This window comes from Chlamydotis macqueenii, chromosome 5 (assembly GCF_036417535.1).
Source record: "Chlamydotis macqueenii isolate bChlMac1 chromosome 5, bChlMac1.mat, whole genome shotgun sequence".
Classification (NCBI taxonomy): Eukaryota; Metazoa; Chordata; class Aves; order Otidiformes; family Otididae; genus Chlamydotis; species Chlamydotis macqueenii.
This window is the reverse complement of record NC_141560.1, coordinates 5,121,515-5,142,232: the sequence shown is the minus strand read 5'-3', so window position 1 is coordinate 5,142,232 and position 20,718 is coordinate 5,121,515. Positions and strand designations below refer to the sequence as shown.

The following is a 20,718-nucleotide window of genomic DNA, read 5'->3' as shown; positions in this document are numbered from 1 at the left end:
GAAGAATGGGGAAAAAGTCTTCTTGGCTTGAAATGAGTAAGGAGGGGGGAAAAAAGCCAGAGAAAAAATATTCCCATGCTTTTAAGTGTACTTTCAGTAAAATATAGATGGATGAACAAGTGGAACAAAGATTTGAACAGAACTGGAGTTTTTTAATAATTGTCTTTATGTGTTTTGGGGAAGGATCTCAATCCAGAGCAAAACCAAGAGAAGCCATTTACTTCAGAAACAAGTTGAGAAGTCCTCCAGAGACAGCTGGCCGTTATGCCTGTGCATCAGGGCTCCCGAAAAGGCGGTCTGCAGGTTGCTTTTGGCTAGCAAAGCCCTTATATGCTTCCTGCAAAGGGTTTTTTTGTTGTGGGTTTTTTTTTTTTTCCCAGTGGTTGCAGCTGTTGAACATAATGGATGTTGCAGCCTGGACTGTTGCTACAGTCCCCAGTTGGAAGTTTTAGGACACAGCATTGGATGCAGATGCAGACCATGCATATCATATTCCCTGGAAAGCATTCGTCTCAGAGCAGGTTCTTCGTCAGAGGAACGTGTAGCTGATGTGCAGAAAGATAAATGTAGAGACTTGGAAGCATTTATCAGGTTTGCATGCGGAACCCAAGGCATCAAGCGTATGGAATTAATATGGGAACCCCAATCCCATTGACCAGCAGCCAGCTGTGGGGATCTGGGGAGATGAGAGTCAACCACTGCATGAGTAGATGCCTTTGTGCAATTTATTTAGCAACTATTTTCCACTTACCTGCAAAAGATGAATAATCATATATATATATATCTACCCATATGACCCGACTGTATATTGAGCATAAATAGAAGCTCCTTGATTCTTCAATAGATGTGTGTTAAATCTCAGTATTATTTTTCACTCCAACTACTTCTGACAGTAACACTGTGCATTTGCGTATACTTTGTGTATATACTCACTGTAAAGAAGGTGAGAGCAAATACATGCCTGGGGGTACCAGGACCAAGTGGAATCCCAGGTTGGTTTCACAACTGACGTGGGCTGTTAACATAGATGGTCCTGCTTGATTCTGTTTTTTTTTTTTAATTAATTCTGAATGCCTTAAGTTCCAGATCTCATAGTGTTAGATGCAGATGCACTGAACTCCTTCTCTTTATATTTCTTTTGCTCAAAACTGACTTACGGTATTGCAGTTGGCAGAGTTGGGCACATCTTTTCTCCTTAATTTTGTGGTGCATCCTTGGTCTATCCAGTTAGTGTCAGGCTTTCTTGCTGTTTTTACATTGGTTTAGATTGTTGTGCTCCTTTTCCAGATCTCAGTTGTAAATGGAATCGAGTTCCATGGCTCAGCTGTCTGGATCTTAAATTGGAAGAAGTTGGCACCTTGGGACTAGGTCCCAGCACCGTTACCATCACAAAGCCAAGGAGATGCAGGGCTGGAAGGTGACTTCAGGAAGTCCCCTGTGCAATCCCTCCTCTAAGGCAGAGTCAGATACACCTTGACCATCTGTGACAGGTATCTCTGAGACACCTATCTCTCTGGTGAGACCATTTTTCAGGCACTTAATGGTCACTGTGGCCAGAGCTTGTGTTCTCCCCATTGGGACATGAGGATGGTCTTTCCCCAGGTGTTGGATGGTGTAACAGGGAAAGACCGTGGCACTGCCATCAGTGTCTGTTCCGATCCGGAGTGCAATGTGGTGGTGGTCAGAGGAGCAGGAGGTGGGAAGCTGCCTGGGTGAGGTTTAGTACCTGAGGACAACCCATGGCTGATGTGTACAGGGGGATTTTTTTTGACTGTATAACTTGGATTTCATCCCCTGACAATTAGGCTGAAACTGCTCATCTGGCAGGGTAATTAGGTGCAAGGGTGTGGAGTGACACATCCCTTGATCAGACATACACTTAGTTATAGAGTGTGAAATTTAAGTTATTTACTCCCTCTGCTGCCTGTTTGTTCACTTCATAAGGAGGACAGGAGGGCACGTGGAGGTTGTTGAGATTTCTAAGTGAAGTTGCTGTCTGCTGATTTGGAGTGAACGGCTGTGTGTTGACACTGAAGGGATAATTGGCAGAAATTGCTGATGGGTGTCACTGTTAAACTACAACAAAAATATCTGCTTTTTTTCTTTCTACTCTCAACAATAATTAGTCGTAGTACAAGAGAAATGCTATACACCATGACCGAGTCATTTGTTTTTCATTAAAGTTTTAAAACCTTGCTTTCCTTAGGACAAAAAAAATTGTTGTAACCTTCTCATCCCCTTCACACATAAAAACTTTCAAACCAAGCAAGCAGTAAATGAGCAGGGCATTACTCTGAACAGACATATGTGCATAACTCTAATACAGAGCCCGTTGCAGCCTCTTGGGAGGATGTGTTTAAATGGAGAACATCGTCTCCAGACGTCTGAGATGTGGTGAAATGATTTTTCTCCACTGAGCAAGAGATGCTTATTCCTCAAACCTGTGTAGCATGCTGTCTGCAAAGACACCCTCCCTATTGTTTGTTTGTTTGGCTTTAGTAAATGTAATTACGGCTTCATATCCTGAGTCAAACTACTGGTTCTGAAGTAATTAAAAGTTGGGGAGAGTTTTCCCTTGAATTTTAACTTCCCGGCTTAGCTATTATCTTCAGGTCCTCCAGTGTATACCCAGAAGAGCTTTGCTGACTGTACTGAGTTGCTGTGGGTTCGCACCAGCATGAAGAAGGGCAGGATTTGATTTTACAGGCAGTCCCTTTGCCTGAAATAAAATAAGCTGTGGACCTAACTCGCCATTGGATAGCCCTGCCTGCAGCTGAGTGCTCATGGTAGCAAACAATCCAATTAAAGCCATGGCTAATCCAACCTAATGAGGTTTTATTGTTGTGAAATGGACAGAATAAGCTCTCTTCACCTCTGCCAATAGAGTCTCCTTCCCTGTAGGGCCGTGTGCATCCAGTATTTCCCTGGGCACAAAATTCACATCATCTTCTCCTTACTGTGTGGCATTAAGACCAGAATTTCATTGCAAAAGTCTCCAGCCCTCACGATCGTGAGCTGACTGTTGTCAACACAAGTATACGTACAGGCTACTGGAAACAATAGGCTTGTGATGTGTAAGCTAGTCCATCGTCGTCGCGGGGGCTCGCTCTAACAGGTAACGTTGCAATATAAGGGCAATGTTGTCAATTCTTTCACCGGCGCCCAATTTAGCAGGAACATTCAGTTGACGTACTTTCCACATTGCACCAGACCGGCTTCTACCTCCATCCATCTGTCAAAGCCTGGCGATTGTTTCCGCGGCAGTGGTATGAAGACGTCATTTTGTCAGTGCAAAAAGAGTGACATATTAGGAGCTGAGATTTCGAGGACATGGTAAAATAAGCATATTTTAATAGTGAATGAGTAAAAGGTAGACTGTTAGATGCTTGACTGGCTTTTTGGGAAAGCTGCTCTCTCTCCTGACTAGAGTGGTAGCCACAGGTGACCGCTGCTCTGCAGGGCTTTGGGAACATAATACAAAGAAACTGTCCAGCTTGTTTACATCACCTATTGAACCATCAATTTAGTTGTGTAATCTGAAGAGTATATCTAAAGAGTTAGCTCTAAAGAAGAGCCCCCAACATAAGAAGGACATGGACCAGTTGGAGAGGGTCCAGAGGAGGCCACAAAGGTGATCAGAGGGCTGGAGCACCTCTGCTGTGAGGCCAGGCTGAGAGAGCTGGGGCTGTTCACCCTGGAGATGAGAAGGCTCTGGGGAGACCTTAGAACGGCCTCCCAGTAGCTAAAGGGGGCTACAGGAAAGATGGGGAGAAACTCTTCAGCAGGACCTGTTGTGATAGGATGAGGGGTAACAGTTTTAAAATACAGGGAGGTAGATTTAGATTAGATATTAGGAAAAAATTTTTTACACTGAGGGTTGTAGAACACTGGCCCAGGTTGCCCAGAGAGGTGGTGGGTGCCCCATCCCTGGAAACGTTGAAGGCCAGGCTGGATGAGGCTCTGAGCAACCCGATTTGGTTGGAGATGTCCCTGCTTCTTGCAGGGGGGTTGGACTAGATGACCTTTGAAGGTCCCTTCCAACCCAAACCATTCTATGGTTCTACTATTCGATGTATTTTGGTGCATACCAGCAAGCCAGGTGTTGCCACCTCTAAATAAGCCAACACTTGGTGTAAGTAGTCAAGTGCCGTGAATGTATGGATGGCTTTTGGAAGGGAATTCCGTTACTTATTTGAGAAGTTCTAAATTTCCATCAAGGCAATTGGTTAAAAAAGAAAAGAAAAAATCAATTCTGTGATGACTTAGCCATAAAAATTACTTCCGGGGCTGGCTGCATTTTTATGTTGCGTTGATTATTTTACTGGCAGTCCATTCAATCCATTTTTAGTAGCAGCTTTGAGACCAGAAAAGTTGTCCTAAATAAAATAGCCTGGGGTGGTTTTTTTTTGTATTTCAGGCACTGCTATCACATGCTAAGTATGTCATATACATGAAGATAATCTGAAGATAATTGGTTTTGAACCTCAGATCATAATCCCTTCTCTCCCAGGCCCCTGCGGAATAGCAAAGTGGTTTTCCTAGCCAAGATGAGGACGTATTTTCTCACTGTGCGAGCTGCCAATGGAAATCTGTGTATGAACAAAAAGCCACAAGTCCTGTACCGCACCTTTCAGAGGGGCAAGGGAGCTGCGCATAGTTTACAGATGGATGGTGAAAATGGCTTCCAGGACAAGGCACGTGCTGCTGGTTCCTGGTTTGAATGGAGACGGAAGCAGCAGTGCGTAGTGCTCGCCTTCTCCTGCAGCTGGGACTCAGAGTGGTGTTCAAGAACGTGAGAAGGCGTGGACTTCAGTGATATTAATCATGTGGTTTAGGTTAGTCACAAGCATAATTACCTTGCTAAATGGAAGTACACTGGGATAAGTGTATAATAATTAATGCAAGACAAGGACGGATTTTGTTAGAAGCATGTGGAAAGACATGTATTCCCCTCACTGCTTTCCCTTTGGTCTCCATGTGCAGAGAAACGGCCTTACTTCTTATGCTATAAAGCATCCACATTTGCAGGGCAAGGAAAAAGATCTACTGAAACAGAATAATAAATTAAGAGTAATCTTAAAAAATGTGAAAGAGCAGGAGATTTTTTTTATCCAATAATGAAAAGTCATCCAGATGGATTTGACTCATTCAGATATGCTTAATACAATCATGTGTGGTCCTTTCCAGTTCTCCCGTCCCTCCTTTATCAATCCCATGGGCTGCATGTTGCTTTGCCAACTCCAAGTAGTGAAGGAACATTTCTAGCAGCAAGATTGAGCAGTCTGGCAAGGTTTTTCCTATTTGTTAGTTTTTCCCAATCTCTTCCAGTAGCATTCTCTTCCAATATCAAATGTTGTTCAAAATGTAGATTCATTCTCAGCTTGTGATTCATCTCCGCTAAAGCCACGAACTGTGTTCGTGCCCAGCACCGACTGTGTCACTCTACAGAAACTGGATGGGGCTTCTGTACGCAGTGAGTTACAGATAGCTGTTGTAACCTCTTCTATCGAGTAGTCAGGTTAAAAGAAGGTGAGGTAAAAAGTCCCACCCAATGTAAACATCTCTGCTCAGCATGGTTGTTCAAGGTCGGGTTGGCTGGGGCTCTGAGCAACCTGATCTGGTTGGAGATGTCCCTGCTCCTTGCAGGGGGTTGGACTGGATGCGCTTTAACGCTCCCCTCCCACCCAAACCATTCTATGATTGTAGGATTCCTTGTGTAGTCGTAGGGAGATGCAATCTCAGGGCACTATTTTTGTCATCCTAAGGTTGACATCTAAAATAAGTCAAGTGAATCTGGCCCAGGCAGCATCACTCCTCCTTCACTGTGGAGGAGGTGTATTGTGATACCTTGTTCGCACACAGTTGCTTCTCCATTTGCACGTGGCAAGTTGTGGCCCCGCCCTGCTATTGTCCTCTCTGGAGAGGATGTGGTCTCACTGCCTGAGACCATGAGGTCTCTGTAGATGTGTGGGATTTATGAAGGTATACAGAAGCTCAGTGGCAAATGCCGCTCTTGATCCCTCTAAATTTGGAGGCTCTCAGTAGATCCCTACTTAATAGCTGGTAATTGCTTTTTGAGACCAAGAAGCACAGATATATGAGTTCCACCTTCATTCCTCTAATGTGGGGTAACAGTGCACACGTGTGAGTTTTACTCTGTAAATGGTGATTTGTTATCCTTGCGGCTGGTACCAGGTTTGGATAAGTTAGCCCAACATACATCTATTCCCTTTCCCTGTTTGAAGCAGATCCTTAAAATACGTTCAGATTCAGTAACATTAGATAGCCCAGGCTTTCTAGCTGTAACAATGAAATATTGGTAAATTGCTGTGCTATCTGATTGCTTCCAAGCATAAGGGAAGAAGATTTCAGTAAATCAAGCAGTGACTTTCGATTAAATGCAATCTCTTGAATTGCAGTTATGGTCTCAACTGCTGAGTTTCTCAACGTGCAGGACAAGATTGATGCTGCTTTGTTGTGCCAGATATATATAACTCGGAGCTCTTTTTGTGTGTGAGGAAAAATAGGTTGCCTTGAAATTTTGGTTGTGGATCATCTGCTAGGCTTCTGTTGAGTGTAATGTGAATCTTGATCTTGTTCTAAATTGTGTCTGAATTGAGATGTGGCATGTGTCTTTCAATTTATTGAAATCTCCTTAAATGATGCGTATCAAAGTGAGTAGTGATTTGGGTCGAGGCACCTTGGTGGCTGCTTCTCCAAGGACAGCCAGTCAGAAAACGCTTTCTGAAAATAAAACTTCTTTAAGTTGGGGACCTGAAAAATCGTTAAGTGCCGTTTTGGATATTTAGCTCAAAAAGTACTGATTGTCTTAACCTCTTGGAGGCTGGAACTAACTTTCAGCTGTCAAGTAAAGGTTTTATGCTGCTGCTGGTGGGGTGAATGGCCAAGGACTGCCATTTCTAATATACTTTTCAACCTCAGAGTGACTTGCAAGATGTTTACAAAGTCTGATGAAGTAGGTAATGTTACCCTAGTTTGACAAGTGGAGAAGTAACACTTGGAGTTACAAAACAAATGGAACAAAGTCATGGAGGGAGTTCTGTGGCTGTTAGATAATTCTTTTTTCCATTAAAAAGTAAATATATGAAGGTCAGTGGCTTTTTAGAGGTCTTAAAATGTTCCATAAGCTCTAAAAAGCTTTGTAGAGAGTAATACGTACGAAAAAGTGATACTTAGACATCATATAGGTCTTAATTTTTCAAAGTTGACTTTTGTGGATCTACTGTCATAGCCTGTACACTGCATTGATTGAATTTGTAGGACTACCTGGCAAGGTGGGACTACCTGGCAAAGTTGAACTTCGACTTGGGTGTCCCCCTTATGTCAGAGTTCCCTCATACTGGACAGAAGAGAAAGGGAAGGGCATCTTTGAGAAAGATCATCTCTAGGGGGTTAGCTGCTGGTTCAGTCACTTGTTTTCTTGGTGGGTAGCTAACCTTGGTGGCTCTAAATAGGCTGAGAGGGGATTTTTCTGTATAATGCCATGTCCTATACATCTCTTCCTTTGTGATCTTGGTAGTTGGACCTGGTGAATCAAACATAACTTTAAGTTCATTGAAGGTTATATGAACCCTAGCTTCCTCTGGCAAAAGACTGTTGATTTGGTTCTTGCAGTCTCTTGAATCCTGAATACATTCCTTGCTTTAGAATAACTTTTATGTTCTTATTTGGCACAGAGTTATTTGCACAAATTGTACTGGAATGGCTCATATTGCAATGAAGAGTGTTGCCCTCTGAGATGTCTGCCATATTTGTTGTACATTTGGCACCTTACACATGGGTTTTGTGTCTATTTTTGTATTCTTTTCAGTGTGAAATAGGGGTGATTTTCATATTAAATCCTTCCAAGGCATGGCAAGGTCAGTGGTGTATGTATATTCCGTAAATTTAGATAAGGTGGTCACCAGTTGAAGTAGCAGGTGCAAAACAAGTGGTGGGTGATCTCAACTGACCATGAGCCCACATTTATACTTGCCAAAATGGCCTGTCATCTTCACTTTTTGACTGAGAAGAGGACTCTCTTGTGCTGCTCATGTGTTGACCTCTTTGGGAGAACATGCAAGATCACCAGGCGCACTCTGCCAGATTCCTGCCCTGCACTCTTTTCTGTTATTTGCTGGTTCTTAATCCAGTCCTTCAAACTCTTATTCGTAAAATATGGTGTCCTTCTCACTGGCAAATTTTTCATCTGGTGCCACTGGTATTTCTGGCCCGTGGGTCTTGTCTGCTGCCTTGTGCCTCTATATGGACTCCATGTGAAATACAGCATCTCAGTATTGTCTGCAGCTGGCAGAAGAAGAAAAAGCAACTTCTCTGAAGATCTGAAGACTCTGATTTGCTGCATGTAAGGGCTTTGAATTGGCATCTTCAATGGTTCAGCAGAAGCCTGCATCCAAAAGACCTGTCAGTGACTGTGGCTTCATTCCATGCAAGAGTCTCAGGGATCATTCCGGAGGATGGAAAGAGGAAGGTCTCCTCTGGAGCGGCTCACAGCACTGACTCGGGGAGGCAGTGGTTCCTCAGCCCTCCTTCCCACCCTAAGGGAGAATGGTGACCTCTCCTTTTGCCTGCTTCAGTGTCAGTGCTCAGGGAGCGGCCCACGTGAGTACAAATTCCTTTGACTGTTCAGACCCTATGGATGGAGCCGTGGGGCTAAGAATATACCGCCGCATAGGGCTCTCATTTCTTCGGGGGAAAGACTGGTTTTCATACCGCACCTTTTTATCTATAAGGGGGGAGAGAACTAAGTATTTATTTACTTACTTATTTACTTTTTTCTGACCAGAGCTGAAACCTTGGTTTTTGCAGTGTGCTTCCTTTCTCCCGCTGAATCGTTTGTATGCGTTTCACTGCCAGAGTGTTTGAAAGCCCCGCTTTCCTCCAGGGAGTTTACAGCCAAACTGATGCAAACTCTTTCTTCTCAGGTGCCTCACGATCATCTGTCATCCAATGCAAGCCAGGAGGCAACTGCCCCAGCAGACACAGAGGCATGACTAGGCAGCTCTCCCCTCTATCTGTTGCTGAAGATTCTGCTGCTCCCATTCTTGAGCTGCAGAATCGAAGTCCCTCGGGAATCTGTCGGCACAGCAGAGTCGAGAGGCAGAGCAGATCAGGTAGGCACAACAGCCGTATTCCCGGCCTCACAGCATGCCTGCCTTTCATCTGTCTTTTGAAGGATGGTGCAGAGTCCGAGCATGTTGACGTTGGTTTTCGGTGCTGCGAACAGCAAAGCCACGTGAAAGTCCGTCCTGTACCTGTGTGCGAACTGGGGTTAGGTGGGAAGGAAGCAATGATGGGAGGAAAAGGCCTGGGCCTCAGTAGGAACGTGTGATGTGTTAGCTGAGAAATCATAAGGCCAGTAGGCACAGAAGATCTTGAAAGGATGATTAAGGTTAGCACACAATTTTTACAAAGTGTTTATGTTTCCTCAACTTCAGCCTGGCCAGAGACCAGGACCCTTAAGAGCCAGCCATGTTCCTTCTCAAAGACAGTGACAATCTCAGCTCGTACCATGGGCAGTCTGATGAAGAGGAAGAGAAGGAGCCACAGGTGGAAGGATATCTAGGGAAGACCATCACAGTTCAGATCATCGATCAGCTGCACATCAGGGCTTCCATCAGGAATGTGTCACCCACTTTACTGCAGAAGTTTAGCTTGAATGAACCTGTAGGTATGGTGAATGTGGACTTCTTCACCATGGTGTCCATCCATCACCGGCAGGGATGGGATGGGAGCAGTTACAATACGCAGCCACAGACCTTTGAGTCTGCTGAATTGTACTGTTGAGGAGAAGAGAGCCATTAAATGACTGAAATAATTTAACTGCCCAAGTTCTTTGGAAGACTGTGTTAGATACTGAGCAGAAAGGGGAGGAAGACAAATTGCATCTCCTTTGACACTGGAATGGTGGGAGATTAACTTCCTCTTGTCAGTTCACCATTGAAGACAGCAAGAGTCTGATGTTTTCTTCTTGTGTTGGAAAATGGAGGGATCTCATACTCCAGGAATACTCTCTTCATGGAAACCCTCAGAAAAATATTGGAGGTGATTTTTGCTGCAAGGAGTGGATGATACAGCATTACACAGTAAAGATCGTACCTAAGATACCAAAAAAACCAATTTATTCTCATTTTTGCAGATACGGGGCTGAAATAACTCTGTGTGTGCTGGCACTAGGGTACACCCAAAATCAGAATCCATCTTTTCTAAGAAAAGACTTTAGTCTCCTTGAGAAGAGAGTAGAGCCTTGACATCATACTCTTCTAAACATTTATTTTGCATTTTTTAATTTCTCTTTTTGTCCTGATCTTCCCTTCCTCATCAATGAGGTCTAAGTAGGACTGACCTGACAGGTAGGTAAACAAATCTGAAGAATATTATTTTCTAGGATATAGTTGCCAAATAGTCAAAAGAGTTCAGAAGAAAAGCTGTAGGTTTTGTTTGTCCTCATCTCACTCTTCTGAAAAATGAAAGCAAAGGGCTTTTCTGTTACCGTCTTGTCACAGAGACATCGCAAGCAGGAATTACGTTACAGACAGAAGGACTGAGCAGGGGTGTTCCTGCTAGCTGCCTTTCAGCGCTGTTTGCCATTGACCAGTGTCATCTCTGTGTGTCATCTGCAGTGTCGTCTGCATTGTTCCCCTGTCCTTTCATCCTTGTTGGGTTCTCAGGTTGTTTCTGTGCTCTTGACAGGGTAAGTCTGTTGTTTCAGAATGCAGACACCAAGGATTTCTACCACCTTGCTAATTGCAAAATGCTATCTCCCAACCACTTTGGCTGATATTTGTTTTCTCCTCGTTAGCATGTCGTTCAGTGTCTGAATACAAGTGCTACTTTCTAGCTTCCTCCAGCCCCATCTTCATGACTTGGAAGTCCTTAAACCTCTTCAGTATGAATTGTGTACCCGCTTGCCGTGTATCTTTGAGTTGCAGCCCTATAATTATTTTATAAGATACTTCTTGTCTTGTCCTTGTGATTCTTTGGCCAAGATTTAGGTGTGCATATCCCATGGATATTGAAAGCACCAAGCTACTGTCTCACTTTGCCCGGGGATCCGTCTCGATTTCACTTAAATTGAATGTAAATATCTGCTCTAGGGAGAGATAGGCGACTTCAGTGGGCTTAGATATATGAGGATGAAATCAGCTACCTTCTCACCATGCCTGTCCATTATCATTAAATATAAAGGGGCTATAGACACCATATTTAGTCTGAATACACAACGATTTGCTAACGACATTTCATGGGATGAATCCTACCCGTTAGGCACTTACAAAAACTCCCCACTGTACATTTAATCATGCTAAAGCTTGCTCAGGTCTTTTAACACCAAGATAGGACGTGCAACAAGTGTGTATTTCTGTACCTGGGACTGTGTAATCCAAGTCAAAGGCTAATGGTAGTGTCATGCATGGTAACAGCAATTATATAGTTATTCGGTAATTGAAACATAGAAAGCATGGAGAAAGGTGCTTCAGTCTTCTATCATTGTGTGATTATTTCAACTGTTAGCTGAGGAATGACTAATTGCATGGTAGTTTTGCTCAGCAGGAAAGCCTGCAAGTGGATGTTACATAATATATTATTTTTAAGCCATTCTAACTTGCAAATAAACTGTAATTTACCTTTTAATAGAAGATGTCAGTCATTATTAGTACCATTAAAATATCTGTTTTCTCTCAGCAGCCAAGGAAAATGCTAAAATGGTGCTTGCCTTTCCAGAGCTGTGTCTGATTATCCTCCGCGTGTTTTTAATAAACCTGTAATTTTATTTAAATTCTTGATTCACCACTAAACATCGGAGCCACTGAATACTGATTATTTTTAGGAAAAGGATACAGCATACAATTGCAATTGCAAAAAGCTCCTGGTTAGAAAATTCTTGACTGCAAATGCGCTCCCCGCTGTGATGAATCGGTTTGTCGAAGTGATGTTGGTCTTACATAGTAACTTGGAACCTCAGTGTGGCTTTTCTTTACGGCTGTAGCAGAAAGGAAGTTCAAACCTGAGGCTGACAGGGTACCTTTTCCACATTTAAGTTGGATGCTCTCACTGCAGTGGGTCTGTGGCTCCTCGTAACATCAACAATTATATTGTTTCTTATGGGCTATCATGTCACGTGTTGATGCGAGTGATAATTGATAGTAATAGTTAAGAATAGCTGTAGGTCATAAATTTCAGAAGGAACTCCTGTTTCTGCTATCAAACTGACGTGCTGTGGTCTAATGGGGTAAACGGTCGAAGCCTGTTGCTGCCACACGAGCACACAGGGCAGCAGAGTTCGTGCTCCTCGGTATCTGGCACAGTTCAGGCCGTGGTTTTCAGCTGGGATCTGTGAAATCGAGATAGGGTTCATGGCTTGTATCTCTGGAACATCTCTCTGGAGAGCAAGCCGTCAGTCAGTAATTCTCTACAAAGCCAAAATTCTGATAGGAAATCCGCAGTGGTCCGCAGATTAGGGCTGAAAAGTACTCTCCTAAAATTGGCAATGACAACTTTCTGATTCCTCCTTGTTTATCTGTAGAGGTTTATTTCTATGTGTACCAAATTTGTAGCTTCAAAAATGTAAATACACTGACTTAACTGAAAAAAAAAAACCTTTCTCTGCTTGGGTGTATAAAACCACCAGATTGTTTCTTTTTCCCCCTCTCAGTTTGCAAATAAAAAAAGTTATGCTAGAGTTAAAATCTTGAATAATAAGAGCTTGTTCCTGGCTTCAGATGTACAGGCTCAGACAGCTTTTATGTTGCACTCATGCACAGTAATTGACTTTGTAATGTAGTTGGTGCCAAGGGATGTGGCTCTCTTCTGGAGGTTTGGCTGATAGGAGGAAAGAAGGGCTGATAAAGCAAACAGTGACAACAGCTTAACCGTAATGCGGTTACCTCAGGCCTCGGCATTGTGTTTGTATTTTGTTCCTATCCCCTTGAAATGACAGAGATGGTATTACTGAAATATTTCTGTGGGGGATTTCGGTGTCTGCGAGGCATAGAGGAATTATAGGGAGAAGGCAAAAATTGTTTTTAATGCATTCATTATGTGTGCAACTCTTCTCTTTTTCTGTTTTTTTTTTTTTTTAATTTGTTTTCCTAGGAGAAGAAGGAACACAAACGCACACAGAGAGCAGCAGCCAAGAAGCTGAAGGACAGACACGATGCCAGTCTTGCACGTCCACATTTCTCAAGCTTATCTGGAGATTTCTGATCATTTTGTCCGTCTCCTCCTCCTGGGTCGGGACCACGCAGTTTGTCAAAATCACATATGAGACCTTTGACTGTCCTTTTTTCATGACTTGGTTCTCAACAAACTGGAACATTATGGTTTTTCCCATTTATTATTCCGGGCACCTTGCAACTGCGCAGGAAAAGCAGTCTCCAATCAAGAAATTCAGGTAGGATTTATCGTGGCAATATCCCTTTAAACAGCCTAATTTCTGTGGACTGAGATCGCTGCTCTTCTCAGTTTGACCCATGGTGCCAGAAGGCAGAATAAAGGTCATGCTGCAGAAAATCTCATTCATAAATACCTTACAGAAGCCTAAGAGATTAGTGATATGTGCTTGAATAAATTGATAATTGATTGTTAGAGGGGTTTTTTACTGAGTTGAAAAGGTCAGTAGTCTAATTTTAATCTTGGTGTTATATTTTCTAATGTCTCTATAGTTTGTGTTCTTGTCTGGATCAGGCCATTAATTAATCTGTTCTGGTCCATTTATGATAGAACAGTGGTGTAAAGTGCAACCAACACAACTCATAGTTGAGAAAAAAGATGTTCAAAGCTGAGGAGATGGTTTCCATGGGGAAGACCGTGGCTTGCTCTCTATGTTCAGCAAGTGTAGCTGGATGAAAAGCTCCCTGTCCTTCTCCTGCTGGATCATAGCATGGAGGAAGAGCATCCCAGTGGCCTTCTCTGCTCTCTTTCATGTGTGGTAGGAATTAAAGAGAGTTGCAGACTTTAGGCTTTTCTCTCCCTATAGCTTTGAGGGATAAGCTAGCGTAGCTGAGTGGCCATCACCCTGAGGAAATGATGTGAAGGTGTCATCCCATCTTCCATCAGGCTCCACGTGGAAATACCTTTTCCTCTGTGTTGCAAGAGCCGGGGGTAAACATCTCCTGACTCCAGCCATTCTTTGTGCCATGTGGCTGCACGTTGTAATTGAACTCTCAACCTCAAATGAAAGGAGTCCAAAGTACCAACTATAATATTAGCCTGCAGTGGGGGAAATCTATAAATCCCTCTTCAGTAGCCACTGTGAAATCACAGAAATACAAGGTTGGAGGGGGACCCAAAGAGGTCATTTGGTCCAGCCACCAGCACTGCAGCAGGACCAAGCTGCCTTAGCTTCACCCTAGCAGTTCTTAAGAAAGCCATATCTAATGTGTCCTCAGGGCTTGGAAGTACCACCACGTTCTGGGATAATTAATTTCAAAGTTCCTTCTCCACTTCTATTATTCTACCGATCTGACAGTGATGTAGAAGCTACTTTAAAGGATGGAACTAAATTCAGCTTGCCAAGAAATAACACACCTTGTCCATAGGTCAGGGCAATCCCAGGCACAAATCCAGGCTGGGCGGAGAATGGATCGAGAGCAGCCCTGAGGAGGAGGACTTAGGAGTGATGGTGGACGAGAAGCTCAACACAAGCCAGCAATGTGCGCTTGCTGCCCAGAAAGCCAACCGCATCCTCGGCTGCATCAAGAGGAGTGTGGCCAGCAGGTCGAGGGGGGTGATTCTCCCCCTCTACTCTGCCCTGGTGAGACCCCACCTGCAGTACTGCGTCCAGCTCTGAAGTCTCCAATATAAGTATATAGACCTGTTGGAGAGGGTCCAGAGGAGGCCACGAAGATGATGAGAGGGCTGGAGCAGCTCTGCTCAAGGACAGGCTGAGAGAGCTGGGGCTGTTCAGCCTGGAGAAGAGGAGGCTCCGGGGAGACCTTAGAGCGGCCTCCCAGTGCCTAAAGGGGGCTGCAGGAAAGATGGGGAGAGACTCTTCAGCAGGGCCTGTTGTGACAGAACGAGGAGTAATGGTTTTAAAATAGAAGGAGGTAGATTCAGATTAGATATTAGGAAAAAATTTTGTGCAGTGAGAGTGGTGGAACACTGGCCCAGGTTGCCCAGTGAGGTGGTGGATGCCCCATCCCTGGAAACGTTGAAGGCCAGGCTGGCCGGGGCTCTGAGCAACCTGATCTGGTTGGAGATGTCCCTGCTCTGTGCAGGGGGGTTGGACTGGGTGGCCTTTGAAGGTCCTTTCCAACCCTAACTGTTCTATGATTCTATGGAGGGAAAAAATTCACAGGGTAATTTTGAGCTGGGACCCAATTCTGTTATTCCAGTGCAGTGAAAACAATCTTATTGACTCCAGCAGAATTGTCTGCTCTGCAAGGTGTTAACCAGCATGTGGCCCCGTACCTTGTTCCCGCTGACAGAGGGTTCAGCACAGCTGTCGCTGAGCACACAGGGAATTCAATTTGTGACTGTCAGGCTGGAGGGCCCTTTGGCAGGGCCAAATTCTTCCCTCAGCTGCTTTTGCCAGGATCTGGGATGTAATTTGGCCCTAAATTTTCATTTCTGTCAAATCAGCGTGACTGAAATTGAACAGTTGCACTTAATTAACTGCTTCTCTGAAAAGCCTGGTGCTTTGTACGTTAATGATGCCTTCATTCAGATTCTTGCTGGAGTATTTGCGAGAACATTAACGGTGTCAGCTTGGCTTCTGGGTATGGGGTAAAGTGATAACAAATGCACAGCAGAGAAGGAAGAAGGTAAGATAAATATCCCTGCAGATAGATCCTCTGCAGTTAGCTGGTTGATTATGTATCCATCAGAGCAAAATTTTGGGCAAAACATTAGTAGGAATGCATAATAAAACTAGGCTTACATAATTGATACGTTTCCCAAGCTGCTAGGACACACACTGGCATGCCCAGAGGAATTTCTGCGCACATGGAGATGTGAAGTCATTTTGTGAACATGTGGAAACAGATCGGTGTTTGATGGGCCAATGGAAAGGCATCTTCCCAGGGTGTTTCCTGTACAGATATACAGGGAAATCGCATCCCAGGGAGAGGAAACTGCCGGGAAATACTGGCTTTATCATGTGGATCGACTGCTTGGTCTGCGCCGGGTTGTGACTTGACAAGCCAAACCCTTTCAGTTTGGGTACAGGATGCATTCAGGATGAGCGCTTGATTTTCTGATGATTTAAAGAATTGAAACGCATCATGCGTAGTTTTTAAATTCAGAGAGTTACAGACAGATTTAGTTTGGAAAGGATCTTTGGAGGTCGTTTAACCCAGCCTCCTACCCAGAACAGGGTTATTTTCAAAGCCAGATCAGTTGTTTGTATAATTGCTTGCTTTATGTTCTTGATATTGTTCCTGTTACAAGGCTTTTTATTACATTTTGTAAGATTTCCTGCTGCTTCATTTGCTGGTTTTATTTCTGTAGCTAATTCTTGTCAATAAAGCCCGTCCTGTAGCGATGCCAGGCCTGCCTCAGAGTCCAGAGGTGATTTGTCTTTATGTTTCTGGAGAATGCAGTTACTCACTAGACACTTTAAAGATATATGACATTTTGTCCAGCAGCTATTCCCGCTGGATCAGAACAAACAAAGGCTGTGATCTCTTGGCAGAGATCAGTGATCGTGTGAGTGACTTGCAGAGTGCTGCCCCAGGCTGGCAGAGCTGCACAGAGCCACTGTTACTTTAATAAATCCCGCTTGGAAGGATAGAAGTCTCCATCTTCAGATTGGCTTTCTGAAAGGTTTATAATCTTTGAGGTTGTGAATTGCGTATTTCTTACCTTTCATTTTACCTTAGAGATTGAATTTTGTGGTCTTAGAAACTAACTCACAGTCATTACCTCCCTGCTGCGTTTCAGTAAAGTACCTTGGCTTTGAGGCAGAAGACATAGCTCTTGGTATCCTCCCAGTGCTGCAGGTAACAGCTACGTCCTGCATAAAGAGCTTGAAATGTGGTGAATAAAATGATCCGAAGCTCAGTAAGCTCAGCAGCAGGAAATCTAACCCTGCCAGTATTTACCACAGCAGAAGACACTCCGCAGACGTGATGTAGGATCCTAATAGAGTTATGCTTTGGAATAGGTGGGTCATATTTTCAAGGTCAATAAACTTTGCTTCCCCCTTCACCATCTTGTCTTCTCAAGGACAGCACTGTGACGCTCAACAGCTTTCTGCCAGAAATATATCCACGGTGTAATAGCTGAGGTTAGTCCTGCAGGTGCTACGCAGCCTTGAAGCACTGGCTAGGAAGAGTTAAATAAAATATGGACGTGTTGGGAAGAGTTGGTTTTCTAGAAAGAAGGATGACAAGATATGAGCATCACTTGAAGTAAAAACAGAGCCCGAACTAGCTGACACTTGCTGTCATCTGTCATCTGCAAGCTTGTTACCTACAAATCTCTCTATCTGTGTTGCAGTAGTAGCTCGGTCCAGCTTCCCCAGCCACTTCTGGAATAGCACTGCAAATCCAGAGCTTCACTGAAAAGGTCTTGTCAGAGGAGAGATGGAAATCTCTGTTGCCTGAAGCTGCTCCTGCTCCGAATGGCTCAGCAGCAGGGGAGGAGACCAGCAGCACAGAACCAGGGCTTCCCTTGGGCCATTCCTGTTGGAGGACAGTATTCCTGTGGTGCTGCCCCCTCTGAGCCAGACACTGCTTATGTGGGAGATTCACACACAGTTCCCTTTCCTTTTGCTCCAGCTCTTGAGCAGATAAATACAGCTGACCAGGCTCTTTCTTAATCTTCAGAGGTGAAGCAACTCAAGAGCTCAGATCAGTCCTGGAAAACAAGTCACCAGTTGCTTAACCACCATTACTCTGTTGCGTGTCCATCTCCTGAAATGGAGCTGGAAGATATTTTACTGCAGCAGATGCCATCACTTAGATAAAAGGACCAAAAGGCATAGTGACAACTTGTGTTCCCAAAAGGTCCTGATGTGCTTATTGCTGCCATAATGTCACTGGTGGCCTTGCTGGGTTTTAATTCGGGTGATGTAATTACATTTGCCATACTCACGTTACCCCAGGTAGTGTCTATTAGCTCTGGGTTTTTTTTGTGTAAGCTGTTTTAAAACCAGCTGCTGCATTACACTCCAAAGGCTGCTGTGCGTCGGGAGTGAATAAACCCATTCTTCTGCAGGGGCTGGCGTCGGAATAACGGAGAGGAGACGCGTGCTGTTTAGTGGGTGCCAGAGGCGAAGCTACATGACTGCCTGAGGTGCTGTAATTCCTGAGAGCATGGCACGCTGCCCAGAGCTGATGGCTGAGGGCTACCTGCAAATAAAAAGAGCTATTTATGTTAGAGGGCAGGTTTTAAATAGACTTCTTGTGCATTTGGAAATAGTTTATGTCATAGTTTCAGGGTCAGCTGCCCTTAGATATGTCTCTGCCTTTAAGTCAACAGCCTGCAGATATCTGGGTGGGGAGGGATCCATGGAGCCCTCTCTCCTGAGCCCAGGGTTTTTTAATCACTGTCATGTCGTGATGACTCCTGCAAGTTTAATTTTAGTTGCATGCCAAAGAGGCTGAGTTAACCACTGAGCAACCAGCCCTCACAATGCCCGAGGCGATCTACAGTAGTTATGACCGGCAGAATAAAGTATTCTTCCTATCTCCTCACTCACTGAGCAATTATTCATGGAGTTCTCCTAGGCACAGAGGTGAATTCATCAGGTCTCTGTCTTGCTCAGCATGACCCTGTCACAACTCTTTGCCCTTTTTTATTTTAATTGAGAGGTGAGGGACCACTGGCCTCTGTTTTGTCTGGTCACTGTATGCTGCTGTGTGTGGTGGAGGCTCTTTCATCTTCTTAAACACTCTATTGCCTGGGGCTTGTGAAGCATTTCCAGATTTATTTTCCTAGCTGTGAATGTCTGCTTGTCCCTTACATTGCTTCTGGGAACTCAGAGATAAGTGACACTTGCGACACAGCCACAACCGCCTCTCCTGAACAGTTGGACCAGCCCACAGAGTTCGACCCAGAATAATACAGTAATCACTTAGGCTTTCGCCTTCCGAGGATTTAGTCAGGACACTTCAGACTCCATCCTCCTCACTCTGTGTGCAGACATCCCAGAGATCTGCAGGACAGCGAAACCTGACCGATTCTGGCATCCCCGCACCCTTTTTGCCTTTGGAAGCCACCCGTCCTCCCTGTGGATGGAGGAGCAGAAGCGCCAGGCTTATTCCCAGCATCTCCCTGGCAGTGGGGGGCCACGATGGATAACAGGTGTAATTTCCCGTGGCACATTTGTAGAAGAGCTTTTCCTGCTGCCTTGCAGACTCCATCAGTGTGACATGCTTGGATGGTTTTGCTGTAGCCTTCGTATGCAGTCAGCATAGGACTGGGGTATTTAATGATGCCCTGCATTCCTGTAAGCAGCCTGAGCTCCTTCCTCTCTTGTTTTAACACAGCACAAGCTTATTTCCTCTAAGACAGATCCTGACAGCTTCTTGAGCAGGTTGGATTTACACCTGTGTAACGATCCAATTGTGCAGCAGATCCCATGGCAGAATTCCTGCTGGGCTGAGGAGAGCAGGCTCCGTACAGGTGTGTCGTTCACAATCCAGATCTCTTCTTGGCAGGAGACTGAGCATCCTGGCTCTGGTGGTGACACAGCCATGGTACATCCAGGTCAGAGGCCACCTGTCCTGAAGTGAAACGTAGTCTGAGCTCAGAGTCACCCTCTGCATCCATCTGAGTCTCACGGGAAGAAAAACATCTTTTAAACGTAAGCTGTTACACCTGCATGTCAACAAAAGTTCAAGTCTGTGCTACCAGTGAGTTCATTCTCAGACAAGGAAACTCATCGCCTTTAACTCCTGTTGAACTGAGTGGTACAAAAGCCTACAGTCAGACTTAAGCATTAATTTATTTGCTTTGCCTCTCAGATAAATGATGCACACCACTAGCTGTTCTCTTTCCATGTATGATGTTTCTGTTCTGATCTTTGGAGAACAAGCTGACGTCTAAGAACAACGCCTTGGTCAACCAGAGGGAAGAAGATAATTAGCAGCTCCACCTGCCTGAGCAATAACTTGGCGGACACCCTGGCAGAGTTAGAGAAAGGAATTTGTTATCACCAGAAATGGCTGCTTTGTACCCCAGATCCTTTTAGTGGCAGAAGGGAATGCATGATTGTTAAGTAAGACGTAGCTGATCTCATGTATTACGTAGGTGTTTTTATTCTACTTTCCTCGAAATGAGAGTGATGGTTTCCATTCTTAGTAGTAAAAACTGCAATATTTTTAACAGAAGAATTTGCCAGAATTACTAAAAGTGCTTTAAGAGACCTAAAAACAATTATATCTTTAAAGGCAAAGCCAATTCAGGATGATTATTACACTGCCATCACCACTCCCCAAATAGCAACTCATTTTGACTTCACATTGCAGTGCAATCTTTGAAGTCACTGATTAGTTCTACATAATTGGTGCTTTTGCAGGCTTCCAAACACAGCCGTGTTTGGCTGGGAACACTTTGGGGCCCTGAGGCCTCATGGAGTTTAGATGAGTCCCTCAGTGTTGCCTCGTAAGGGTGCGTTGCAGTTTGGTGGCACCTTGGTTCACTCCATCGGCATTTGGGTCGTATGAAGCATTCGTTTGTGGGACCTCTCATGTTTTAAATTGTCGTGTCAGAGAGCCTGCCCTGTCAAGGAATGAGGCATACTGGGAATATCTT

At 44.4% G+C, this 20,718-nt stretch overlaps 1 protein-coding gene across 3 annotated transcripts in view; it reads left to right on the top strand.

The window, feature by feature from the left end:
* SLC35F4 (solute carrier family 35 member F4) overlaps window positions 1-20,718 on the top strand; it is a 127,599-nt gene that overhangs the window by 95,461 nt on the left and 11,420 nt on the right. Inside the window, exons 2-3 of one of the 3 annotated variants that reach the window (XM_086748309.1) lie at window positions 8,946-9,134; window positions 13,117-13,411. In XM_086748309.1, the coding sequence (XP_086604435.1) occupies window positions 8,946-9,134; window positions 13,117-13,411 (484 nt within the window). Of the gene's footprint in view, window positions 1-8,945; window positions 9,135-13,113; window positions 13,412-20,718 lie in introns of those variants that run through there. The other 2 variants (XM_086748308.1, XM_086748311.1) reach the window with 2 other exon arrangements.